At 37.5% G+C, this 21,984-nt stretch overlaps 2 protein-coding genes across 3 annotated transcripts; one reads left to right on the top strand and one right to left on the bottom strand.

Moving 5' to 3' along the window:
• The first annotated feature begins 11 nt into the window (after nt 1-11).
• On the top strand, nt 12-3,286 carry LOC103930639 (general transcription factor IIH subunit 2). Its single transcript, XM_009340000.3, is given in 5 exon segments — nt 12-503; nt 915-1,346; nt 1,348-1,377; nt 1,590-1,965; nt 2,738-3,286. Coding segments are annotated over 5 exon segments (1,263 nt in total). The 5' UTR covers nt 12-227; the 3' UTR covers nt 2,887-3,286.
• Nucleotides 3,287-3,778: 492 nt separating this feature from the next.
• On the bottom strand, nt 3,779-16,306 carry LOC103930638 (E3 SUMO-protein ligase SIZ1). 2 transcript variants are annotated; one of them, XM_048569170.1, is made up of 17 exons: nt 16,118-16,306; nt 15,837-15,960; nt 14,721-14,801; nt 14,158-14,200; nt 12,969-13,041; nt 12,570-12,732; nt 12,256-12,386; nt 11,267-11,335; nt 9,900-9,987; nt 9,734-9,809; nt 9,540-9,613; nt 9,240-9,347; nt 8,660-8,821; nt 7,990-8,094; nt 7,814-7,894; nt 6,491-7,703; nt 3,779-4,544 (listed from the first exon to the last, which is right to left on the bottom strand). In XM_048569170.1, the coding sequence occupies exons 2-17, from the start codon at nt 15,858-15,860 to the stop codon at nt 4,405-4,407; spliced, it is 2,631 nt and encodes an 876-aa protein (XP_048425127.1). In that variant the 5' UTR covers nt 15,861-15,960; nt 16,118-16,306; the 3' UTR covers nt 3,779-4,404. The 2 variants fall into 2 exon arrangements, with proteins under 2 accessions (XP_048425127.1, XP_009338273.2); XM_009339998.3 differs by having other exon boundaries at nt 16,113-16,306.
• Nucleotides 16,307-21,984: the final 5,678 nt, after the last annotated feature.

Consider the following 21,984-nt stretch of genomic DNA (forward strand, 5'->3'; position numbering starts at 1 on the left):
TAACAAATTTCATATTCAAATTCATTGTTTGTTAGGATAGCCGAACAAGAAAATTCATAAATTTGTAAAAATTTCCATTATTTTAAAATTATTTGGTAATCTTAAATAAAAAGACAAAAATGCCCAGCAATTTGAGTACATAATTATGAACCGGTGGGCGTCTCTGCGTCTCCGTGCTGCGGGTCTCATCACTCCAACAGCCACAGTAAATCAAGGTCAATCGAACCATGAACAACGGCGAACAAAGACGCCTAAACGGAGAAGCTGAGGAAGACGAAGACGACGACGACGCAAACAATGGTGGCCTCGCTGCCTGGGAGCGAGCTTACGCCGACGAGAGGTCGTGGGAGTCTCTGCAGGAGGACGAGTCCGGGCTTCTCCAGCCCATTGATAACCAGTCCCTCAAACATGCCCAATACCGCCGCCGCCTTCGCGCCGCCTCCACTGCCCGAATCCAAAAGGGTCTCATTCGTTATCTTTTCATTGTTATCGACCTCTCTAAGGTATCTGATTCCTGTTTGCTTGTTGCCCTTAGGAAATTTTATTCAATGTTGCTAGGTCTGCCATCTCAGAGAGAGAGAGAGAGAGAGAGAGAGAGAGAGAGATGTTAGCTTATTTATACTATTTTTGTGGTTTGATCTGCAGGAATTTGTTTTTCTGAAACCTTTGTTTGGTAAAGTTTGGAGCTGTAATTGATTTCAAGTGAAATGACTATATTTTTGTACTGCCATTTTTCGGGTTGATGAACTTAGCTTGGGCAGCCAATGATGTTGTTTATATAATCTTCAGTCAATAACGAAAATGGTGTATTAAGATACATGGATGCCGAAGTTTTCTGTGACAGTTCTTGTGCAATGTATTTACTTTATATGTGATGAAAAATTGTTACATCTGGTTTCGTTTGATGTCTGAAGGCAGCTGCAGAAATGGATTTTCGACCAAGCCGAATGGGGGTCGTTGCGAAACATGTTGAGGCTTTCATAAGAGAGTTTTTCTACCAGAATCCGCTTAGTCAAGTTGGCCTGGTGACTGTAAAAGATGGTGTTGCTCATTGCTTAACGGATCTTGGTGGCAGTCCTGAGTCTCATGTTAAAGCTTTGATGGGTAAACTGGAATGCTCTGGTGACTCGTCCCTACAGAACGCATTGGATCTTGTACATGTGTATCTTAATCAGATTCCATCATATGGTCATAGAGAAGTATTGATCTTATATTCAGCTCTCAGTACCTGTGATCCTGGAGATATAATGGAAACTATCCAGAAGTGTAAGAAATCCAAAATTAGGTGCTCAGTTATCGGTCTTTCAGCAGAAATTTTCGTATGCAAACATCTGTGCCAAGAAACCTGGTGGCTTGTACTATATTGCATTGGATGAGGTGAGTTCATCTAAGTAAACCCTACAATGTCAAACTACACGAGAATGAATAACCAAAAATAATCAACGGAGTTAAAGTTGTCGTAGAGACTGCCAAGTAATCTTTTGTTTTGCACGTAAAAGATTTAAGATTTTCATCAACGGTTATTATTGGAATTAACCTACAAAATTCATTTTTATAACATTGGTTCTGATATGTTTCTTCTTGTGTAGGCACACTTAAAAGAGTTGATATTGGAACATGCACCTCCACCTCCAGCAATAGCAGAATTTGCAATTGCTAACTTGATAAAGATGGGCTTCCCACAAAGAGCAGCAGAGGGCTCTGTGGCCATTTGTTCATGTCACAAGGAGGCAAAGGTAGGAGCTGGATACACTTGTCCTAGGTGCAAGGCTCGCGTTTGTGAGCTACCTACAGAATGTCGCATTTGTGGGCTGACACTCATTTCGTCCCCTCATTTAGCAAGGTCTTATCATCATCTCTTTCCCATTGTACCTTTTGACGAGGTCTCTCTGTCACTACTAATTGATCAACAAAACAAGTTCCCTAGAGCTTGTTTCGGCTGCCAACAAAACCTTCTCGGTCCTGGTAAGTATGTATGTACATAAAATAGATACTTTGGAGCTTTTGGAATAAATTTGATAGCACTGCACTGCAGTATATTTTTGTATTCTTTTAGTCGTGTCTTTTATGATTGTTTTGCTGTCATTATGAAACAAGTGCATATGAAGAGACGAAAAGAATCCACTAACCAAAGACAACATGATCTCCAAAACAACTGTATGAATGAAATACTAAGTTCACAATCTAAAAGCTTAGCTATAGCTGTAATAAGATTGGACGTATTTAGCTTTAATGTATTCTCTTTCGGGGAAGATATCTACAGACTAGGCAATATTCTTGATGTGAATTACATGGTTCAATTCTATTAAACATCGGCCTTATTGTCTGACAGAAGTTACACAGGTCTGATAAGGAAGCTGTGGACCGTAGTGTTTTGGTTGTTTTATTGCAACGTGTTAGCAGATGCTCCCTTAGAAGCAGCAGCATGAAGCTGCTTGTGACTGTAGGAATAATAAGATACTTAAAGGGAGAATAAGAGAATAAAAGGCCTTTTCTTATCCCGCCAAAGAGATTCGGTAATAGAAAGGAAAGAGAGAAAGAATTACAAGTGAAAAGATGAAGCTGGAAACATTACTTCTAAAATCACAGGCAAAACCTTGCCTCTTAAACGTATATCCAAGTTATTCCTTGATGTCATATGTAAATCTTGCCTTTGTTGTCAGTTTCTGTAGCAGGCCTGTGTAACAGGTGGGATCGCCTCCCTATCTTACATTTGTTTTCACTGTATCTGACACAGGAAACAAGCCTGGCCTTCGGGTCGCTTGCCCAAAATGCAAACAGCACTTCTGCCTTGAATGCGACATATACATTCATGAAAGCTTGCATAACTGCCCAGGTTGTGAGAGCAGTAGGCGTTCCAGGATTCCAAATATAAATGAAGGATGAAGTACAGCAGATTTTAATACGATGCTGCCTCCACATATGCGCCAGTCTCGCACTTCTCTCCGTGGTACCCGAACGTATGACCTGGCTACTGTCACGGGTGCTAGTTGTTCAAGGCAAGCATCTACCGTGGTGGCTTTGGGGAGTCCGCGATACTTTCATTAAACGTTGCAAGAGAAAAAACAGTAGTGTTTACAGTACCATGAATCTGAGTTTCAAGAATTATTGACATATCGATAGTTTTAAGAGACAGGAATTTTTCTGATTTTTCGCCTTAATTCCAGTTGGAGAGATTTGTTACTGCTAACTTCTTAGAGGGGTATTTGTACTTGGATAGACCTGACTTCTTAAGATTGCTGCTGTCCGCCTTGGTTTTGATTCGAAGAGAATGGCATTTTTCCGACCTGTTTGTCGATAATTTTTAGATATGAATGGCAAGCTTGGTATCAATTTATTGATGGCTCTTCCTTGCCACAAATACCGTTGTGTTGAAAACGGACTCAAACGGTTAAACTTGGCAACAACTACTTACTTGGAAAGAATAATACTACTAGACTGTAGTACTAGCCGGCACCATCCAATGGTGGGGACATCATATGCGATGATAAATTGCATAAAACTGGCTGAAACAATTTCCACGATTGGGACTCCGGATTCAGAAATTACAAGAATTTCACCCATACATGGAAGTTGGAATAATCGATCGTGAAACTCAAATTGCATTCCAAATACAATGAACATATGACTTCCTCTATAATTTCTTTGTTGCCTCACAGGATCTCATCAATCACGCCTTATTCGTCGGCCTTCGGAGCAACGGATAAGTGCATTTCCCCTGTACTTTACACAAATATCGTGCCCCAACAGAAATGTACACCCCCAAAATAAAGAGTCATTAAAACCCTGACCAACCAGAAATATATCGATTATTTTCAAAAAATGACTATAAATAAACAAGTGGAAACCGAGTGAATATTTACAGGCTATTGCTTCTCACTATAAAACCGAGACGACGAAGCATCTATTTTCTTTTAATTTGTTTCGTAAAGTTTCCCCCACTACATCCCAGTTTTCCGGATTCTAATCACAATCTCCTGTACAACACCAGCACCGAACCTGCAGATCATTTCCGAGAGGAACTCGAACAATCCTGTCAGTTAAACAGGCATCCGAAGCACTTCTACTGATGCATAAGCAGGATAACAGAATATGAAAAAAAGGAATAAAACTCGCAAACCAATGGGAAATTTCTGCAGGTGCCAGCGCAAGTTTTGCGACAACGCAGTGTACTTGGATGCCCTGTATACTTGTATCGCTTTGTTCTACCTCGGATGCCTTGTGCCACACCAAAAACTTCATCTCTTGCCAGGAACCAAATGTCTGTCAGCATTCTTCCAACTATAAACCCAAAACTAGACTCTGTCTCAATCATAAGATTACTCCAGGATACGCTTTGAATCCCAGGGAGATAATAAGACAAAAAATCCAAAAAGGTAGTTCTCAAAACAAGTTCCAGTTCCACTAGTCAGAGTCCGAGTCAATAGAAAGATACAATCGCGATCTCACAGAACGTTTTTGGCGAGGAAATGAGAAAGGACTATTGGATCTTCGCCTACTTCTGTCAGATCCGCTACCATCATTCATACCGAGAAGCAAAGAAGCTGCAAAGGGAACAACAGTGAGCCTAATAATCTTTAATTTAACTGCAAAGAATGCCAAATATAGGAATGACAACAGTACAATGGGTGGGACGATTTCCATACCCCCTATATTGCTATACCCAGTCACTTTAATTAAGTTATCGACTTTTCAACTCTCTTTGTGGGTTTCCTAAGAGAAAGAAATCAATATTTACAGATGAAGACACCAGATACAAGTTGACTGTACACACAGGCATCCCTTTAGTTCTCTCTTAACCACTAATTACAAACTCTGACAACATAAACAAGGGAGTTTTAACGAAAAGCCCATGGTACTGTTCACTTTAACGAAAAACCACATTTTTACACTAAAAAGTCAATCCTGGTACTATTTACTTTACCCCTTATTTTGTCCTTATCAGTTAAACCCTTTTCATTAGTTATCCTCATAAACAAAGACGTAAGAAGAAAATTAGATGTGATTGTGTCTGATGTGATTGTATCACAGAGTCTGCAGCCTTAGTGAACATAAGAACTTCAGACTTTTCAAATAAGCTTTAGAGCGAAAGATGCACATGGACAGAGAGTAAGTGACAAGCTTGGGAAAAATAGGTCCTATTTGAATTGCAGATTTTACTTCCATGGAGTTCATGAACTTGAACATGTGATTCCACATGAGGTTGAGCTTCAAGAAGCTCAATAGCACTCACTTCATTACTCAAACTCGTTTATGCATCTTCCGAGACAGCACTCACTTATATCAGTGAAGCTTATTGACAGAAAGGAGATTTTTAGGACCTGAGATGGCACTCACTTAAGCATGTTTAAAATCTGTTATATTTTAGTTCCTTCTGGTTTTTAACACGAACACAAGCAAAAACCAAGATCAATTTGAAAGAACCACCAAAATCTAAAAAAGCAGAGTACAGACAGAAAATAAAATCTGCATGTGATGTGCTTAACGACAAGACTAAGATGTTGATACTGTTTCACTGGATTGATATCAGCTTGTACACATCAGATTACATGAATGAAGTATACAAAGGAAGAAAGTCAGTCACACTTTCAACCACTAGAATAAGTTAGACCTCTCTTAGCCTCAGATAAAAACGTTCAACTACCAGCATAGAAATTTGGAGTAGTAAAACTTCATTAAACAAAACTCAAACAGTATAAAACAATTTCAGCCAGGCCACCCAATTCAACTAAATCAAGAAAATACATAACAAATAGCTTGGATATATTTTCAGGTACTTGTAATCTTTTATCATTGTTTATTAATAAAACAACCCAATTAGTTTCCTTTGTAATCGAGTTTCTGCTTTTTAGAATTTGAGCACCCATAGTTGTGGAAGAAAAAAAAAAATACGAAACTAATTTTGCCGATAAAAGAGTATTCAAAAGTTCAAAACAAGGCTAGTAATTAAACATTATCTCAAAGAACATTACTGGTGCTAATTACACATCCTAGAAGGCTAGTTATGCAGGGGCAAAAAGATAAATGGAAGCAAATGCCATATACAGTCAAAAGTTTACATTCAACTTTTGTGAAGAGTAGAATTATCCTGAACAAATATTATAGCTTTTCTTTTAAGACTTGAGAAATAGTTGAAAGTCAATAACCTCATTCAAGAAGCAACATAACGTGGAAGTAGCACCTGCCTAAACTATATATAATGAATGTGCTACAACTGGCTCCTAAGACAATAAAAGAAGAAAGAAATAAAGATATTCCACTTCCTCCCTCCCACCACAAACTTTGTTTCACATCCAGAAAACAAGTCAAGAGTAACAGTTATATTCACCAATAAAATAAATCAGCGCTCAAACAAAACCCCACAATGAAAACAGGGATGCTGTGTCCATGTTTAAAATATTTGCATACCCATACAATCGAGCTACCTCTGATGCTAATCATGAACCAATCTAAAAGTCATTTGCAGCAAATCTGTCAGAAGAGGACGAACCTGTATCAGCCAAAGAATCCATGGCACCTTCTCTGGATGGCATTTGCACTCTAGTAGAATTCAAACCATTAGGAGTTGCTGATGTGCCATTGATGCCACTGGCGTCGCCCCCAAGCCTAAGAGATATCCAATCATCAGTGTGGACACCATTTGACATATCAGCCTGATCTCTCAAATCAGAATGAACTGATGCATCCGATGGTCTTGTGGGAAGAAAAATTTGAAGAGAAGGGTCATCACCAGGAAATGCCATTGGATAATCAACTAAGCCACCGTTCATGTCAACATCTGAATGTGCAACAAACGAATCAGGTAATAGGGTAGCAGATCCCATGGTAGTTTCTGGAGCCAGAGTGTATCCATTCATAGATGTGGAACAATGGATGGAACCATGCTGCAGACCACCTAGGGTATCCGGTACATCTGCCTCAGAAGTAAATAACTGGAACCCGGGGCCAGATTGAGTTCCGGGAGGTAATGATGGCCAGAATGGAATCAACTCATCATCATCATTGCCAAAAAGACCCATGCATGAGTTCCCACCAGTTCCAAGCGTGGGATCGCCACCAAATGAATCAGCAATTCCAGAAGGCGCCACAGGAAAACTAATCTCAGAAGCATCAGTTCTGTCATTCCTATATATGGTTCCAGAGGGCATTATATCATCATCAGAATCACTAAGTAAAACAACTTCTGCGTCTCCAACTGGTGCAGAAAGATTTTGTCCCGAAAATCCATACGCATTCAGAGAAAAAGAATCCATCTCAATCCCATTGTTAGTAGAGAAATCAAAGTTCCCACCACCATCCTGATTTACACTCGCATCTTCACCATCCCTACCACTTCCAGTGGCACTGCTGCTCATTGGGATAACTTTTAGCTCGTGGTCTGCAAACTGCTCTTGTAATCTATTACCAGAAGAAGTGTTCATATCTTCAGGTTTGCTGACTTCCCAAAAGCCGTTATGATTCTTCCTGATTCCAAGTTTCAATCCAGTACGACCTTCTGAAACACCTTCCAGTTTGACCAGCTTCAACACTTCTGTCTTTGGGATACTTTCTCCTTCTGTTGGGACACTAAGTGTGCTATCAGGAAGGTGCCACCGTCCAAGTTCCCCAAGCTCCCTACGATCACTTTCACTTTTAGTCTTAACTCGCCAAGAACCATCAGGCTTCACCTCAATCTCTGCTACATCCTCTCCACAATACCTCATCTGTTACAACCCCACGAAACAAAAATATAAAACAAAAAAAAAACAAAGGATGGATCAATTAGGTGATACTGTAGAACAAAAATATTATGTAGTGCATAAAAAGGCATTACCTTTGAAGTGATACTGTTGAAATAAGGGTCAATAATGACATTCTCCAGCGCATAGTTCTTAAGACAAATAGGGCATTGCCACTGCAATCACAAACCAAAGCATGCTAAACAAACAGAATAAAAAACAAGGACAAACAAACTGCATCGTTCACTTTGCAATTTGCATAGAAGCTTGCCTTCCTTGAACGTTGATTCATTTCCACAAAAACATCAAGATCAAAACAGCCAATGTGAGGGCAGGGCTTGAATCTCCCAGCAACCTTCATTCTTGAACCACTCATCTATAAAATATAAGCAGAAAAATACCAATTTCAGAAATCAAGGCATGAAAGATGTTAGCTGACATAAGAAAACTCGTCTCCTGACAATTTCTTTATGTACTACAGAAAAATAATTCAACACGAATTCCTAATACATCAAAGAAAATATAATTGCACCATAAAGAAGATATGTGAGTTAGAACAATTAGTGTCAGCATGTTCAGGCAAATAAAAGATTGGCCCATCACTAGTAGGGTGCTTTTCTTTGTCACAACCCTAGATACATCAGAACTTGGAAATCACTTAAAACAATTAGCGTAACACGCAACATAAAGACGTACTCCTGATATCAAAATTATAAGAATCCGAAGAAGTTAGAAGAGTCCCTTGGTTATTCATATGCTTGGCAAAATAAGCATTCTTCATACCCCAAGAGTTGAGATATTAATGCGTCTTGAGCTCATATACAAAAAATAAAATTCATCAAAGTATTATCAGACATTGAGTCATATCCTGACTGTAATTAAACTCCTACATAGAAGAGAGCATTTCATCGCACAAAAGGTAAGTTGGAAAGACAACTTACCGGACAACGTAGATTGACAGTAAAAGAATCTGCAACAACTTCCAAATCACTGTCACTGTCATCATTATCCATTGCAGTCCCACCACCAACAACACGACACACACGAGCAAGCGCATCTTCAAAACGCTCACCATCAGACTCCTTGGGAATCAGACTGAGAATCTAGAAAAAGAAAAATTTTAAAAGACCACACTAATATAATAAATGCCATGGAAAACCAATAACAGATACCATACAAATTTATACTTAAACATCGACAAGTACTGGAAGAAATATAAAAACGATCAAATCTACAAGAACAATAGTCCAGTAAATTATGAGATTGAGCTCAAAAAGTTAGCCATGTATAAATTCCTGCTTCAGGACATTCAATAAAGAAGATATTTTTTGTGCTTTTTATAAAAAGATTGTCGGCAATTCGACAGCAGCATAAATTTGACGTTATGGATTTAACATCTCCCTCACCAACAATCTTCTTCCGCAAGTTTCTTTCTCTGATTACCAGTTTTACAAACATATGCTGAAGAAGCTGCTCAACCACCCAAACGAACAAAAGAAATAAATAAAAAATCATAATTACCTGTTGCAAAGTGCGTCTCTTTGCAATACGAACCCCTAAGCAGAAAATACGGGCATCACATCTTGTTAAGGAAATCTTATTAAATCCGTCTTTCGTGTATGGTGTGATCTGACAAAACAACATGAAGTACACTAAGATACTAACACAAAAAACTTATTAAGTGTTTTGATTTACAGAGCAATCAGAAAAGCCCTGCAGTCACAATGCAAGTAATCTCATCTAAAATTGAAAGAAAGGATCCAGCACATGAAATGAACACTGACAACTAAAAGCTAATAATTTCATAAGAGAAAAACTCACAATTGGACCATCATCACGACCATTAGCACCAAGAAGTTGGGAGCCAGGTCTAAAGATCGCACGAACAGGCATACCTGCACATTATCCAGAACAATCTCCAATAATAAACAGAGCACATTCAAGTGGATACACTTGAAAAACCATTCCAAAGCAGCATCTTTAAAGACCAAATAAAAAATTCAGAACCACCATACCATTGACCTGTAGATCTGCATGTTGCGGCCATTGCATCCTGAATGCAACTTTGTCATTTAGAAGCATACACCAAACCTGCATTATGATGTCAAATCACCAATCAGTGAATTTAGTACTACTATAAACCCAATGATTCACCAATCATCAGTCAATACACTAACCAACCTGAACATCATATTCTTGTTTAGACAGCAAGTCCTTGTCTGCCCTTGTGAGTTGAAATGTTTTCTCCACACTTTGCACTGGATTCGAACTGGACAATTTGCAGGGGGATGGGGAACAAGATTAGATGTAAAGTAAAGCATTAAAAACATAGATAATGTGCAAATATTTTCACAAGGGATCTGCTTGTCTATATGTGAGTGTACATAGATACTTGTCACTTCATAAGGTTACTTCTACCTGTTAAAGCAAACTTCAAAGTCTTCATAGTAAATCAATGGAAAATAAGTACTTTCAGGCCACAAGACGTTTACTCTTTTGAATATACAGGTTCATTAATGGTTTTATGAGTTAAATGACATCGCGCACATGATTATGTATCATATTCAATGTATTAAAATGCGGAGGCGTAGGCAAGGCGTTCCATGGATAGCCCCGCATAGGAGTGAGGCATGAGGCAAAGCCTCACGGGACCTAAATAACTTAATATATATTGCATATATAATTATATATATATATATATAGCATAAAACTTCGTAAAACAAATATAATTATAACTAAGCCAAAGATAATATCTTCTTCATTACTAAGGTAGTTGTACTTGGAAATTTTGTCATATAGTCTTAAAATGTTATAATTATATATTTTATTCTAAGCAATTATAGTGAACTTCAAGAGAAATAAGGCTAAGTGGCCACAATTATAGAGAGTTTGAAAGGAAATAAAGGCAGAATGTCGCAATTATAGGCAATTCAAAAGGAAATAAAGGCTAAATGGAGCTATTATAGGGAACTTAAAATGAAATAAAGATTGAGTGGAGCAATTATTGTAGGGAATTTAAAGGAAATAATGGCTGAGTGGAGTAGTTATAGGAAATTTCAAGAGAAATAAATCTTGGCCAATCAAAATGCTAGGTGGCAGAATCTGAATGGGCAATAATTAATAAAGAACAAAAAAAATAAAAAAGAGTTAGAGTTAGACTTTGCCACTAGGATTTGGAGAGAGAAACTCTCTCTTTCTTCTTCCTTGAAACTAGAACGGCACACAGAGGAATGGCAGAAACAGAGGAACGGCAGAAATAGACCTGGAATTGGAAGGAAAATAAGGCCCAACTGAAAGCCTGGGCGCGCCCCGACGCCGCCTTACGCCTACCCTCACAAAACAGAGGCGAAAACCCAGCAGCCCCGCCTCCAAGGGTGCCTAGGCATGCCCCAAGGCTAGTTTTTTAAATATTTATGATGGTTAGATATCATACACAATGTAATGTCATCTTCAGAACGAACTTAACTGTTGGAATTAGGATCTTATTACTCAGTGCATGTGCACATTCAAGAGAAATAACTATAAAAAATGAAACATGATCCACTCACCCATCAGTTGGAATATTTGTAGGATTCAACTTAACGGGCTGTAAAGGATGTTGAATGGTTACCCAGAACCTGAATAAAATAGACAAACAATTAAGCCAAAGTAAGCATAAAAAAAAAGATAGCATAAAATGGGGCAAAGTATTTGCAATGTTAAAATAAAACATAAGCTAAGTGAGGCAATAGTTACATAAAACAAATAAAGTGAAAGTATTCACTCAAACCAAAATACCATAACCTGATATAAGTAGAAACCATCACATAGCCATAAATCCTAGTTACTGAGTTTGACCCACCATACTGAAGCTACTAGTTAAAATAGGTATATTTTAAAGAAAGTCAAGATACAACAAATACAAAATTTAAAATAAAAATAAAAAAAAAAGAAAAAAACACAATATAATGGAAAAAGCCATGCCATCAGCATAATGATTGTGTTGGGACCAAGAAGAATCCCTTTGGCTACTTATCTCCAATTAAAGTCATGCAGTCCACTAAATCATACCACATGATAATCCTCCCACCCCCTCAATTCAATTCAATGTACACGTTGCCATTCTAGCTAGTTTATTGTTCAAGTGATACTAAAAAATTCAAGCAATCACAACGAAATATACTATGGGCCAAAGTGAGACCTAGTTTTTTGTTTGAGCAAAACTTCAGCACTTTTATAAAATATTGAATTGTTCAAATGGTACATAAACTGAGTAGAGCAGGTTATAAGGGTTATAAATACAAAATAAAAATCACTTTCATCATGTTAACATCACCATATGAAAGATTTAGCCCAATTTTAAAATGGGAAAGAAGTTGGGAGAAAGGACTAGCAAGTATGAGTTAAACAAACCACCCAATGTCCCCACAAATGCAAAAACAATGAAGGAAAACAGATGGCTTGGCGAATGGTTACATGCGTAATTCAAAATAAGACACACAAAAAATAACAAGCTATAATCAGTTTCTTATAACAAGAAAATACTGGTGCCACATACGGATCAGCCCGACTTAGTCGACAAAGTTCACAATAAAATAACTCAGGAACTGGTGGATTGCCTTCCATAGGTTTCTCTGGAACTAAAACACAACCCATGTGTTGCCACACTTGGCATCTTGGATCTTCACACTGCCATTGAAGGGATGAGAAATTGCAAAAACCATAAGAAAGTGCAGTAAAGGTGTTCATATAAGAAATGTTTCATGTATAATCAAATGAAAAAAAGGATAGGACAAGTAAAAGACTCGTGATTAATCAAATGTGCTACAATCCAAGGGAACGAGGAAGAAAATACAAAAAATTGTAGACTACCTTAATCATTGACTCTGTCTCTAATGAATTCCCGCAGAGACAGCGAACCTTTATATCTGACTGGTAGGGATCCTCAATTTCGCCTTTTATTTTCACATTACTACTATCAGAGATGCATTGTCCTTTTGATGCTAAATCAGGGGCACCAGAAATCTGCATTTTCCTAGAGAAAACAGAAAACAAATACAATTCAGTCGAAATAGCATAGTAAAACATGTAGTCTGAACAAATAGAGAACTATATATAAAGCACATCTGAGGACTTCAGCTATACATTCAGTATATTTTACAAGGAGTAAGTCAGTTTTACAAAGTTAAAAAAAGAAGGCAACGACAACTCCAACCCTTCAATAAAATCATGCAACAAATATGTGGCATATTAGCATATACGAGGACAAACCTATAGATGCCATCTACAAGTTCCGCCACCTGTTCCTTTCCAACTGCATTCTTCCTTGCCCACATTTTAGAAACTGTAGATAAATCGAAATAAACAGAGTAAAATATTTTAATGATCAAAGCAAAGAAATGTAAACGCAGAAAAATGGAGCACAACCAAAACCTCAAAATAATGCAGACATATTGTGGTGTCATAAACTACAATAAAAAAAGTGTTTCCAAAAGAACCAGACCAGATAAAATATAATGAAAACACAATCATTAGAAAAATGGTTTGGAGCATAGAAGCTGAAGGCCTGTTTGGCACTGCTTTTGGAATAGCTAAAAGCACTTTCAGCGGTAGTTAAACGAAATAACTAGAAGTGCTTCTGTGCAATAAAATTATTTTTAGTGCTTTTCCGTTGTGTTTCTTCTGTAGGAAGCATTTCCAAGAAGCACTTGAGTTTTTAGTAAAAATTAGTGTTTCTAGCATAAGCGCTAAAAACCCTAAAACCATAGAGAGGTCGAGAAGCAAAGTTCAGCGCACAGGAAAAAGGAACAATAACTAGGTTCGAAAATTTTGGAAATTAAAAAACTATTCAGATTTAGAATGACTTGATTCTCTATCATGAGTATGTCTCAAATTTTGAACGATTGGATGACAACCCTTTAACCGAAAGCTGAATGATTAAAAGAACTGTGGATAACATCAAATTTTAGTTTTACAAGATTTAAAACTAAAATGTCTTCAATGGTTTTTTTAACCAGAAAATGCTCTTTAAGAGAAAAAACAGCTGCTTTCCTAAATCTAAGATTCTAAGACACCAGATAAATGATCCTGAACGTTTCTTGGTCAGCCAAATAGAAGACAAACTGCAGATGAAAGCCACTTCTAATTCTTCAGCGCGACAGCATAATGAATGCTAAAAAGATGTAGCATGTTCATTAACATCAAATGTCATATGAACTACATCAATAACTTATGACACAATCAGTTCTCATTTCCTATGCTTTTATTATAGAACCCAATTAAGAAACAACTACTTCTTATATCTTATCTGGCTGGACGAAGAAAAGGAACTATGAAATACGTGCACTGGGCTCCCCAACATATAAGCTACACTTATAAAAACAGATAGCATACAGAGACTGTTATCGTAGCAATTAAATCATCTGAACCAGGAAAAAGCAGTTGGTATAGAACCATTTACCTTGTTCATCAGAAAGAAGCGCTAATATCCGGTCAACAAGATCCTGTATAATAGAAATTGGTAAATCAGACAACGGTCTTCTCTTACGACATTCATCTCAAAAACGTTGTAAAATGGCATCCCAAGATACCATCGTAAAGGGTAAGCTAATTATTATGCAATGAACAGGTCATATTTGGTCTTAGGTTCGCTTATATTACACATTTTTCTGGGGTGGGCAAAGTAAGAGGGAAAATTAACTAAGCAACTCTTGGTAGTCATTGAGAACTCTATATAACACATCATCCAACCTTGATAAATTACACCTAAATAAATATGCAGAATATAATAGGACCTCTCATACTTTATAGGAGTATTGACATGAACAATGGAACCCACATCAACATGAATTCCTGTGAACTCAAAAAAAGTACGCCACATAAGCATAAAATGCAGTGCAATGGTGAGTACATAGATAACATCCACTATATAAAGGAATGAAGAGGTGAGTATGTAGATAATATCCACAATATACAGTAAGGAACCCAACATCACATCAGAGAGTGGTATTTCTAGCATCTCACCTGCTTCTTCCCCTGCTTCGAAAGACCTAATTGGGTGAGAACATCTTTGAGCTCTTTTATTCGAAAATATGCCAATTTTTCCTGCAATGACAAACAAAAGTTCTAATAAATTCACTGCTTCAAGAAGTGGCATCCCACCAGTGTGCACACCAAAATAATAGTAAGCAACGTCTGGACTTCCTAAAATGTAATTAAGAAGCTAAAGCAATCTTTTCTCCAAATTCTTATTTTGTTTATGCTATGAACTATCGTTGGAATTCTGAAAGAAACAAGTCACTAGGTTCTTTAACAAATAAACCATGATAACAGATGCAATGTTTCAAACCCACCAAAAAAAAACTTGGGTATCCAATACAAGTGGGTACATATAGCACAATCTCTTTACTTTTCTCAACTGAGTTAGGTATACAGTACAAGCAAAACTGTCTACATATTATGTATTTCACAAGTTGAATATAATATGAAAACAGTCTCAATGAACTAAACGCTGTGAAGGATACTTTAACCTCAAGGGAAAAGAAATGGGACGGGAAAAAGAAAATTAAAACTTCCAACCAAATGCGTAACTAGATTTACAACTCTTTCTTAGAAGGTAAATCTCCACCATCCAACAATTACTTGCGAACTACTCGTGATCAACTGTATTCATATATCTTCGCTTCTTCTCATTTCTCTACTTCAAAATACCCAAACTCATTTTTCTTATCTCATCTATTCACACCTTATGCAGGTCACACGAACAACACTAAGTGTAAAATTAACCAAAAACAAAAAAGTTGTCATTTGAGAAATAACCCAACTACATTATATCATCTATTAATTGGATAACAGAAAAAACTAAGTGGCACACACCTAAAGCTACTTATATGAGCTTATTTCCGCTGATGCATTCAATAACACCGCCCGCACGGCGCATACTAGTTCACTAAATTCACTAAAGTAAAACGATCCCGCCATTGACTGAACTCGCAAAGTAAAGCAAACTTACTGAGGCTAATGTTCAACCATATGCAAAAACTGGACTACAAAATTACTTTTTCCAGCAAATTTCAGCAGATATAACAATAAGCATCAAGAAAAAAATAATCAAATCGAAAAAAAAAATCAACTAAATACCTTGCAACTAGTTACCAAATCCATTTTCACCGCCAAAAATTAAGGCCCAGAAAGTACAAAATCTCCTCCGGACCAATAATTTAATCAACCATCAAACCAGCACATAACCTCCCCAGGGACCGATCTATCCACCAAAAAAAAAAAACCAAAAAATTAATCAAAATTCCAAAAAAATTAAAATTAAACCATCTCAAGTTCTCAACTGATAGTCCTGAGTTGAGCAATCGCATGCCAAAAAAAAAAAAAAAAAAAAAACCCCAAAAAATGAAATTCTACTTTGCCTGATCGAATTGGGGGAGGGAGTCTAGGGTTTTTCCCAAACACCGACTTTGTGATACCGCTCTTTGTTCTTCGTCCCCGTAAATGATATTGCGTTTTTTCTCTTTTTTGACCGAAGACCCCCACCAACCAGAACCGATCCCCCCCAATAACAAAGTACGGACCTATCGCCGATTATCCAATCCGTTTTTTTTACGGGGAACGCGTCCGGGTTCGGTTTCGGTGCGCTCACGTGTCAGTGCGCCACGCCCGCATTTTGGACTCGGGTAAATTCGTACGGTTGGGACTCATCGGTCTGATCGAATGGGGTCCACGCCACTCTGATCTTGCCACGTCATAATTAAAATAATTAATCTGTTTATTGTTATTAAAAATTAATAAAGCGTCCAATTAGGTGTCGATCAAAGAGGACTGGAAAAAAGACCGCACGATGAGAGAATCGGGAAAGCAGGAGGAATGAGAATGAAACCGGAGGATCCTTTTTTATAGGAATTCTAGAGATTCTGTCATCGTGTCTATTAATCGTATATTATACGATTAAAAATATTTAAAATTTAAAATTTAAATATAAATAGTAATTAATCAAAATTGAGCGCATAATGTTTAACACTATTGCTGGATCCTTAAGATCCCTAACAAAAAGATCATAAGAGAATCCTTTTCGCCTGTGGGTCCCGCACAAAACCAATTTTTCCTTTTTATTATTTGTCTGCATGCAAATAACTTTATTTTTATTAATTAATAAAATATTTATTGTCAACCAAAATTTTATAAAATTACCGGTTTAACCTTCTAATTAAGACAGAACATGAATAAGAAATATGAGGCATAAATTTAATTTCACACAACCAAAATTTTGTTATTTTTTTTAAATCATCACCTACATGTAATCTTAACATATCTCTAATTATAAAAATAAAACAAAATAACAAATTCTCACTCTCATGTTTCTATCACTCCCTCCATCTCTCCTTCTATTTGAAAAACAAAAATACAAAATTTTTCTCACACACTTTATATGTGTCTATATGCTAATTTATTTTTATCAAAGGAGAAAAAAGAGTGTTGAAGGGCGGACGGGAAACTCCGAGCGCCGCGTTAAAAAAGAAGGACGAGAAGAGGTGGGGCCCCGCACCATGGAAGGATCGGGAAAGTCCGCCGTGTAGAGAGAGATCTCCTCCTTTCCGTGGAGTGGAGAGATCCTCTCTTTTTGTGGCTCACTCACACTATTCATGATAAATTTGTTTATGTTATAAATTATTTTATAAGTATCATATCATCATATTCGCAAAATTTTAATTAAAGTTATTTAGTTAATTAATCAAAGGCACACAGTTATTCTGGTTAAAAGATGTAATTATGAAACTCAGACTCAGGGTAAAGTGGTTGACGAAGACCTAGAAAGACTTGGAAATAAACTCTACAAAAAAAGCATGGAGTACTTAGAGCAAAAAAGAGCGCAATAACGTTTTAGGATTCATACAGCTAACTCCACTTAGTGGTATAAGTCTTTTTTTGTTGTTGTTGTTGTAGCCAATCAACTCTAGTAAACAGATAATTTATAATAATACAATATCTTACCATAAGCATAAATTCCTGAACTAATCATGAATTGAGAATTAACTCATCTTGATCGTTTGAGTAGCCAAATCTAAACCTGGCATCCGTGTCGTGTTTTTTGTGTTCATGTCGTTTTCATGTCATACCCAATATCTTAACAGATCGTGTCGTGTAACACCGTTAAAATAAACGGATAAAATAATCCTATCCAAAATCGACCCGATAATATTAACAGGAAATATGATCCGACGCGTTACCTGTTAAAGAAAAAAAAAACTGATGTTTTACAGCAGCACAGCAGCTGCACAGATTGAAGAAACTTGTCCGCAGGGCAATACTCTTCATAATAAGTTGATAATAAGTTGATGATGAGAAAACCAAAAAAGAAAAAAACAGTTGGTATATGAATAGGGGTTGTGGCATTTCTTGCAGCCATGGATATCATGGCTGAGCAATTTCCTAGAGCCTTCTTTGGGTATTCTCGACAGGTACTTCACTTTTCCCTTATAATTTGTTACCTGATGCTAAATATATTATAAGAGAGAGTCTAATTATTTGATAAAAAGGATAATTTTCAGTATAATATTGACATTCAAATGAAAAGAATGAGAAAATGCCTTGCGTGAAGAATGAAATTCAAATAGCAATTAGCTCGAGAACTACAGTCCAATTCAAATCGAAAACCAATATTAGAATTACATACTTCCTAATAGATTAAACTACATGCATCCCAATACATCCCAGATAACAATTAGCACAAGAAATAATGCAAAATTTGGGAAGGACTAGGTTTAAGCATCAATTAACACGAAACCTTAACAAAAACTAGAAGAAGAAAAAAATCCAAATCTGAAAACGCAGTTCTTGATCCAAATTCCAATTAAATTCAAAATTGCCTACTCATGTTGAAATCCCAATCCCAATGGACCAACCCAGCTTTTCAATTTTTGGAGAAGTAGACTTACGGTAGCAGTGTCATCGACGGTTGTGGTGTTGTCGAAGAGGAGAGGGTTACGGGAGTGGGGAGAGAGAAAGGGATTAGGGCTTTCGTTTTGATCAAATGGTAAAATTGGAAAATAATGGAATAGAGAAGGGGTTTTTTTCATCCAAAAAAGTTATAATAATATAAGTGACATGAAATCCAACAGTATAGATTTACTCTCGTATCTTAAGGCTATTATTTAAGTAAAGTCTTTAATAGTTTTTTAATTAATGTAGAAGTGTAAAAAAATATAGAAAAAATATGTAAACGTTCGTAATGGCAAGCTTTACAACTTTCGTGAATAGCTTAACTTCGAAATTTGTCACATCCCCACCCGGGTCCCCACCACATCCTAGACTCGACTCCACCGTAACACAATATTATCCGATTTGGGCCCCGACCACGCCCACACGGTTTTGTTTTTGGGAACTCACACGAGAACTTCCCAGTGGGTCACCCATCATGGGATTGTTCTCGCACGCTACTCGCTTAACTTCGGAGTTCTTATGGAACCCGAAGCCAATAAGTTTCCAAAAGGCCTCGTGCTAGGTAGAGATGAGAATATACATATAAGGTTTATTAGATCCACACCCCTGAGCGATGTAGGATGTTACAATCCACCCCCTTTAGGGGCCCGACGTCCTCATCGGCACACTTCCGGCCAAGGATTGGCTCAAATACCAAATTGTCATATCCCGACAAGGGCCCCACCACATCCCTGGCTCAACTCCACCGTAGCATGATACTGTCCGCTTTGGGCCCCGACCACACCTTCACAATTTTGGTTCTAAGAACTCACACGGGAACTTTCCAGTGGATCACCCATCGTGGGATTGCTCTCACGCGCTACTCACTTAACTTCAGAGTTTCGAAGGAACCCAAAACCAATGAGTTCCCAAAAAAACTCGTGCTACATAGAGATGAGAATATACATATAATGCTTACAGGATCTACACCCCTAGGCGATGTGGGATGTTACAAAATTCACTATTATAATCATATAAGTCATAGATCAAAATTTAATCGCTGATTGTTGTTTATATTTACGCTTCATTTTTCTCATCAAATTTTGTTTTTTTTTTCTTCAGATTTTCTTTTTTGAAAGCATGAACTATTAGAGGATGCAGGAAGATGAACGGTTTGGATTATTGATAGAATATTCAGAGTTTTACGGTTAGTGAAAATATTGTTTGATGTTTATCAAGTTTCTACAAACTATATGACATCAACTCATATTTCAGTTAACCGTAAATATCGAAACTTGATATCAAAGATTTGAACCATTCATCTTCTTACATCCACTAGATGATCATGTTTTTAAAAAAGAAAATTTTAAAAATGAAATTCAGTAAGAAGAATAAAGCTAAATGACAATCGACGATTAAATATATATTTAAGGTTTATGGATTATAGTGTTAGATTTAGAAGCTGACCATCTCATGAAAGTTGTAAAGTTTATCACTATGAGTGATTGTATATATTTTTTTTTATATTTTTTTACACTTCTACAATAATTATTATTAATTTTGCCCTAAAATAAAAACCATTATTCATGAGGGTTTGGAGGTTTTAAAAATCTAAACGATAATGTAAGTGTAACCATTATTTACTTGTGGAGGAATAATGACGAATCACGAGTGTTTATATATTCTTTCACATTTTTTATACTTGTATGTATGTCTTCTTAGTTCTTGCCTATACAAATACTATACTAGTTTATTTTAATTTTGGACAACAACATGTTAAGTAAAATTTAACCTAGTAATGATAATAAGGAATTCTCATAATAAAAATGAATAATGACTAAATTTTTTTTTTATAACTTATATAGAATAATTATACAATACTATATATTTAATATAGAATATATTGTATATATTAATATGGCTATTGTAGTTTATAATAAATCTTTTAGTAATTAAACTTTAAAATTATCAAAATAATTTTTTTCTTAACAGGTCGAAATGGGTTATGTCACATCCCCGTCCGGGGGGGGACCACTTCCCGTTCCATCACCGTAGCACGATATTGTCCGCTTTGGGCTTACCATTCCCTCACGGTTTTGTTTTTGGAAACTCACGAGCAATTTCCCAGTGGGTCACTCATCATGGGATTGCTCTAACCCCTTTCTCGCTTAACTTCGAAGTTCCTACGGAACCCGAAGCCAGTGAGCTCCCAAAAGCCTCGTGCTAGATAGGGATGAGAATAACATATAAGGATCACTCCCCTGGACGATGTGGGATGTCACAATCCACCCCCTTAGGGGCCCGACGTCCTCGTTGGCACACGACGGCCAGAGTAAGGCTCTGATACCAAATTGTCACATCCCCGCCCGGGGGGACCACTTCCCCGGCCTATTCCACTACCGTAGCACGATATTGCCCGCTTTGGGCTTACCATTCCCTCACGGTTTTGTTTTTGGGAACTCACGAGCAACTTCCCAGTGGGTCACCCATCATGGAATTGCTCTAGCCCCTTTCTCGCTTAACTTCGAAGTTCCTACGGAACCTGAAGCCAGTGAATTGTCACATCCCCGCCCGGAGGGGACCACTTCTCGGACTCGTTCCACCACCGTAGCACGATATTGTCCGCTTTGGGCTTACCATTCCCTCACGGTTTTGTTTTTGGGAACTCAAGAGCAATTTCCCAGTGGGTCACCCATCATGGGATTGCTTTAGCCCCTTTCTCGCTTAACTTCGAAGTTCTTACGGAACCCGAAGCCGGTGAGCTCCCAAAAGGCCTCGTGCTAGGTAGAGATGGGAGTAACATATAAGGATTACTTCCCTGGACGATGTGGGATGTCACAATCCACCCTCTTAGGGGCCCGACGTCCTCGTCGGCACACCACGGCCAGGGTAAGCTCTGATACCAAATTGTCACATCCCGGCCCGGGGCGGATCACTTCCTGGCCCCGACTCCACTATAGCACGATATTGTCCGCTTTGGGCTTACCATTCCCTCACGGTTTTGTTTTTGGGAATTCACGAGCAACTTCCCAGTGGGTCACCCATCATGGGATTGCTCAAGCCCCCTTCTCGCTTAACTTTGGAGTTCCTACGGAACCCGAAGCCAATGAGCTCCCAAAATGCCTCATGTTAGGTAGGGATGAGAATAACATATAAGGATCACTCTCCTGGACGATGTGGGATGTCACAGATTACCCACGTGTATACCCATTGAGAACCCACTATTAACGGATCATCTGATAATGACCCGAAACCCGTTATTTTTGTATCGTTTTCATGTCGTGTCAGAAACTGCCGGGTCTAGCCAAATCAATTACTAATTTCTAAAGCAACAATTTTTTTTTTTTTTTTTTTCTTTTGG

Source organism: the organism of the source record quoted next, unplaced genomic scaffold (genome assembly GCF_019419815.1).
Source record: "Pyrus x bretschneideri cultivar Hongxiangsu unplaced genomic scaffold, Pyrus_bretschneideri_v1 Contig5, whole genome shotgun sequence".
In the NCBI taxonomy this organism is placed as follows: Eukaryota; Viridiplantae; Streptophyta; class Magnoliopsida; order Rosales; family Rosaceae; genus Pyrus; species Pyrus x bretschneideri.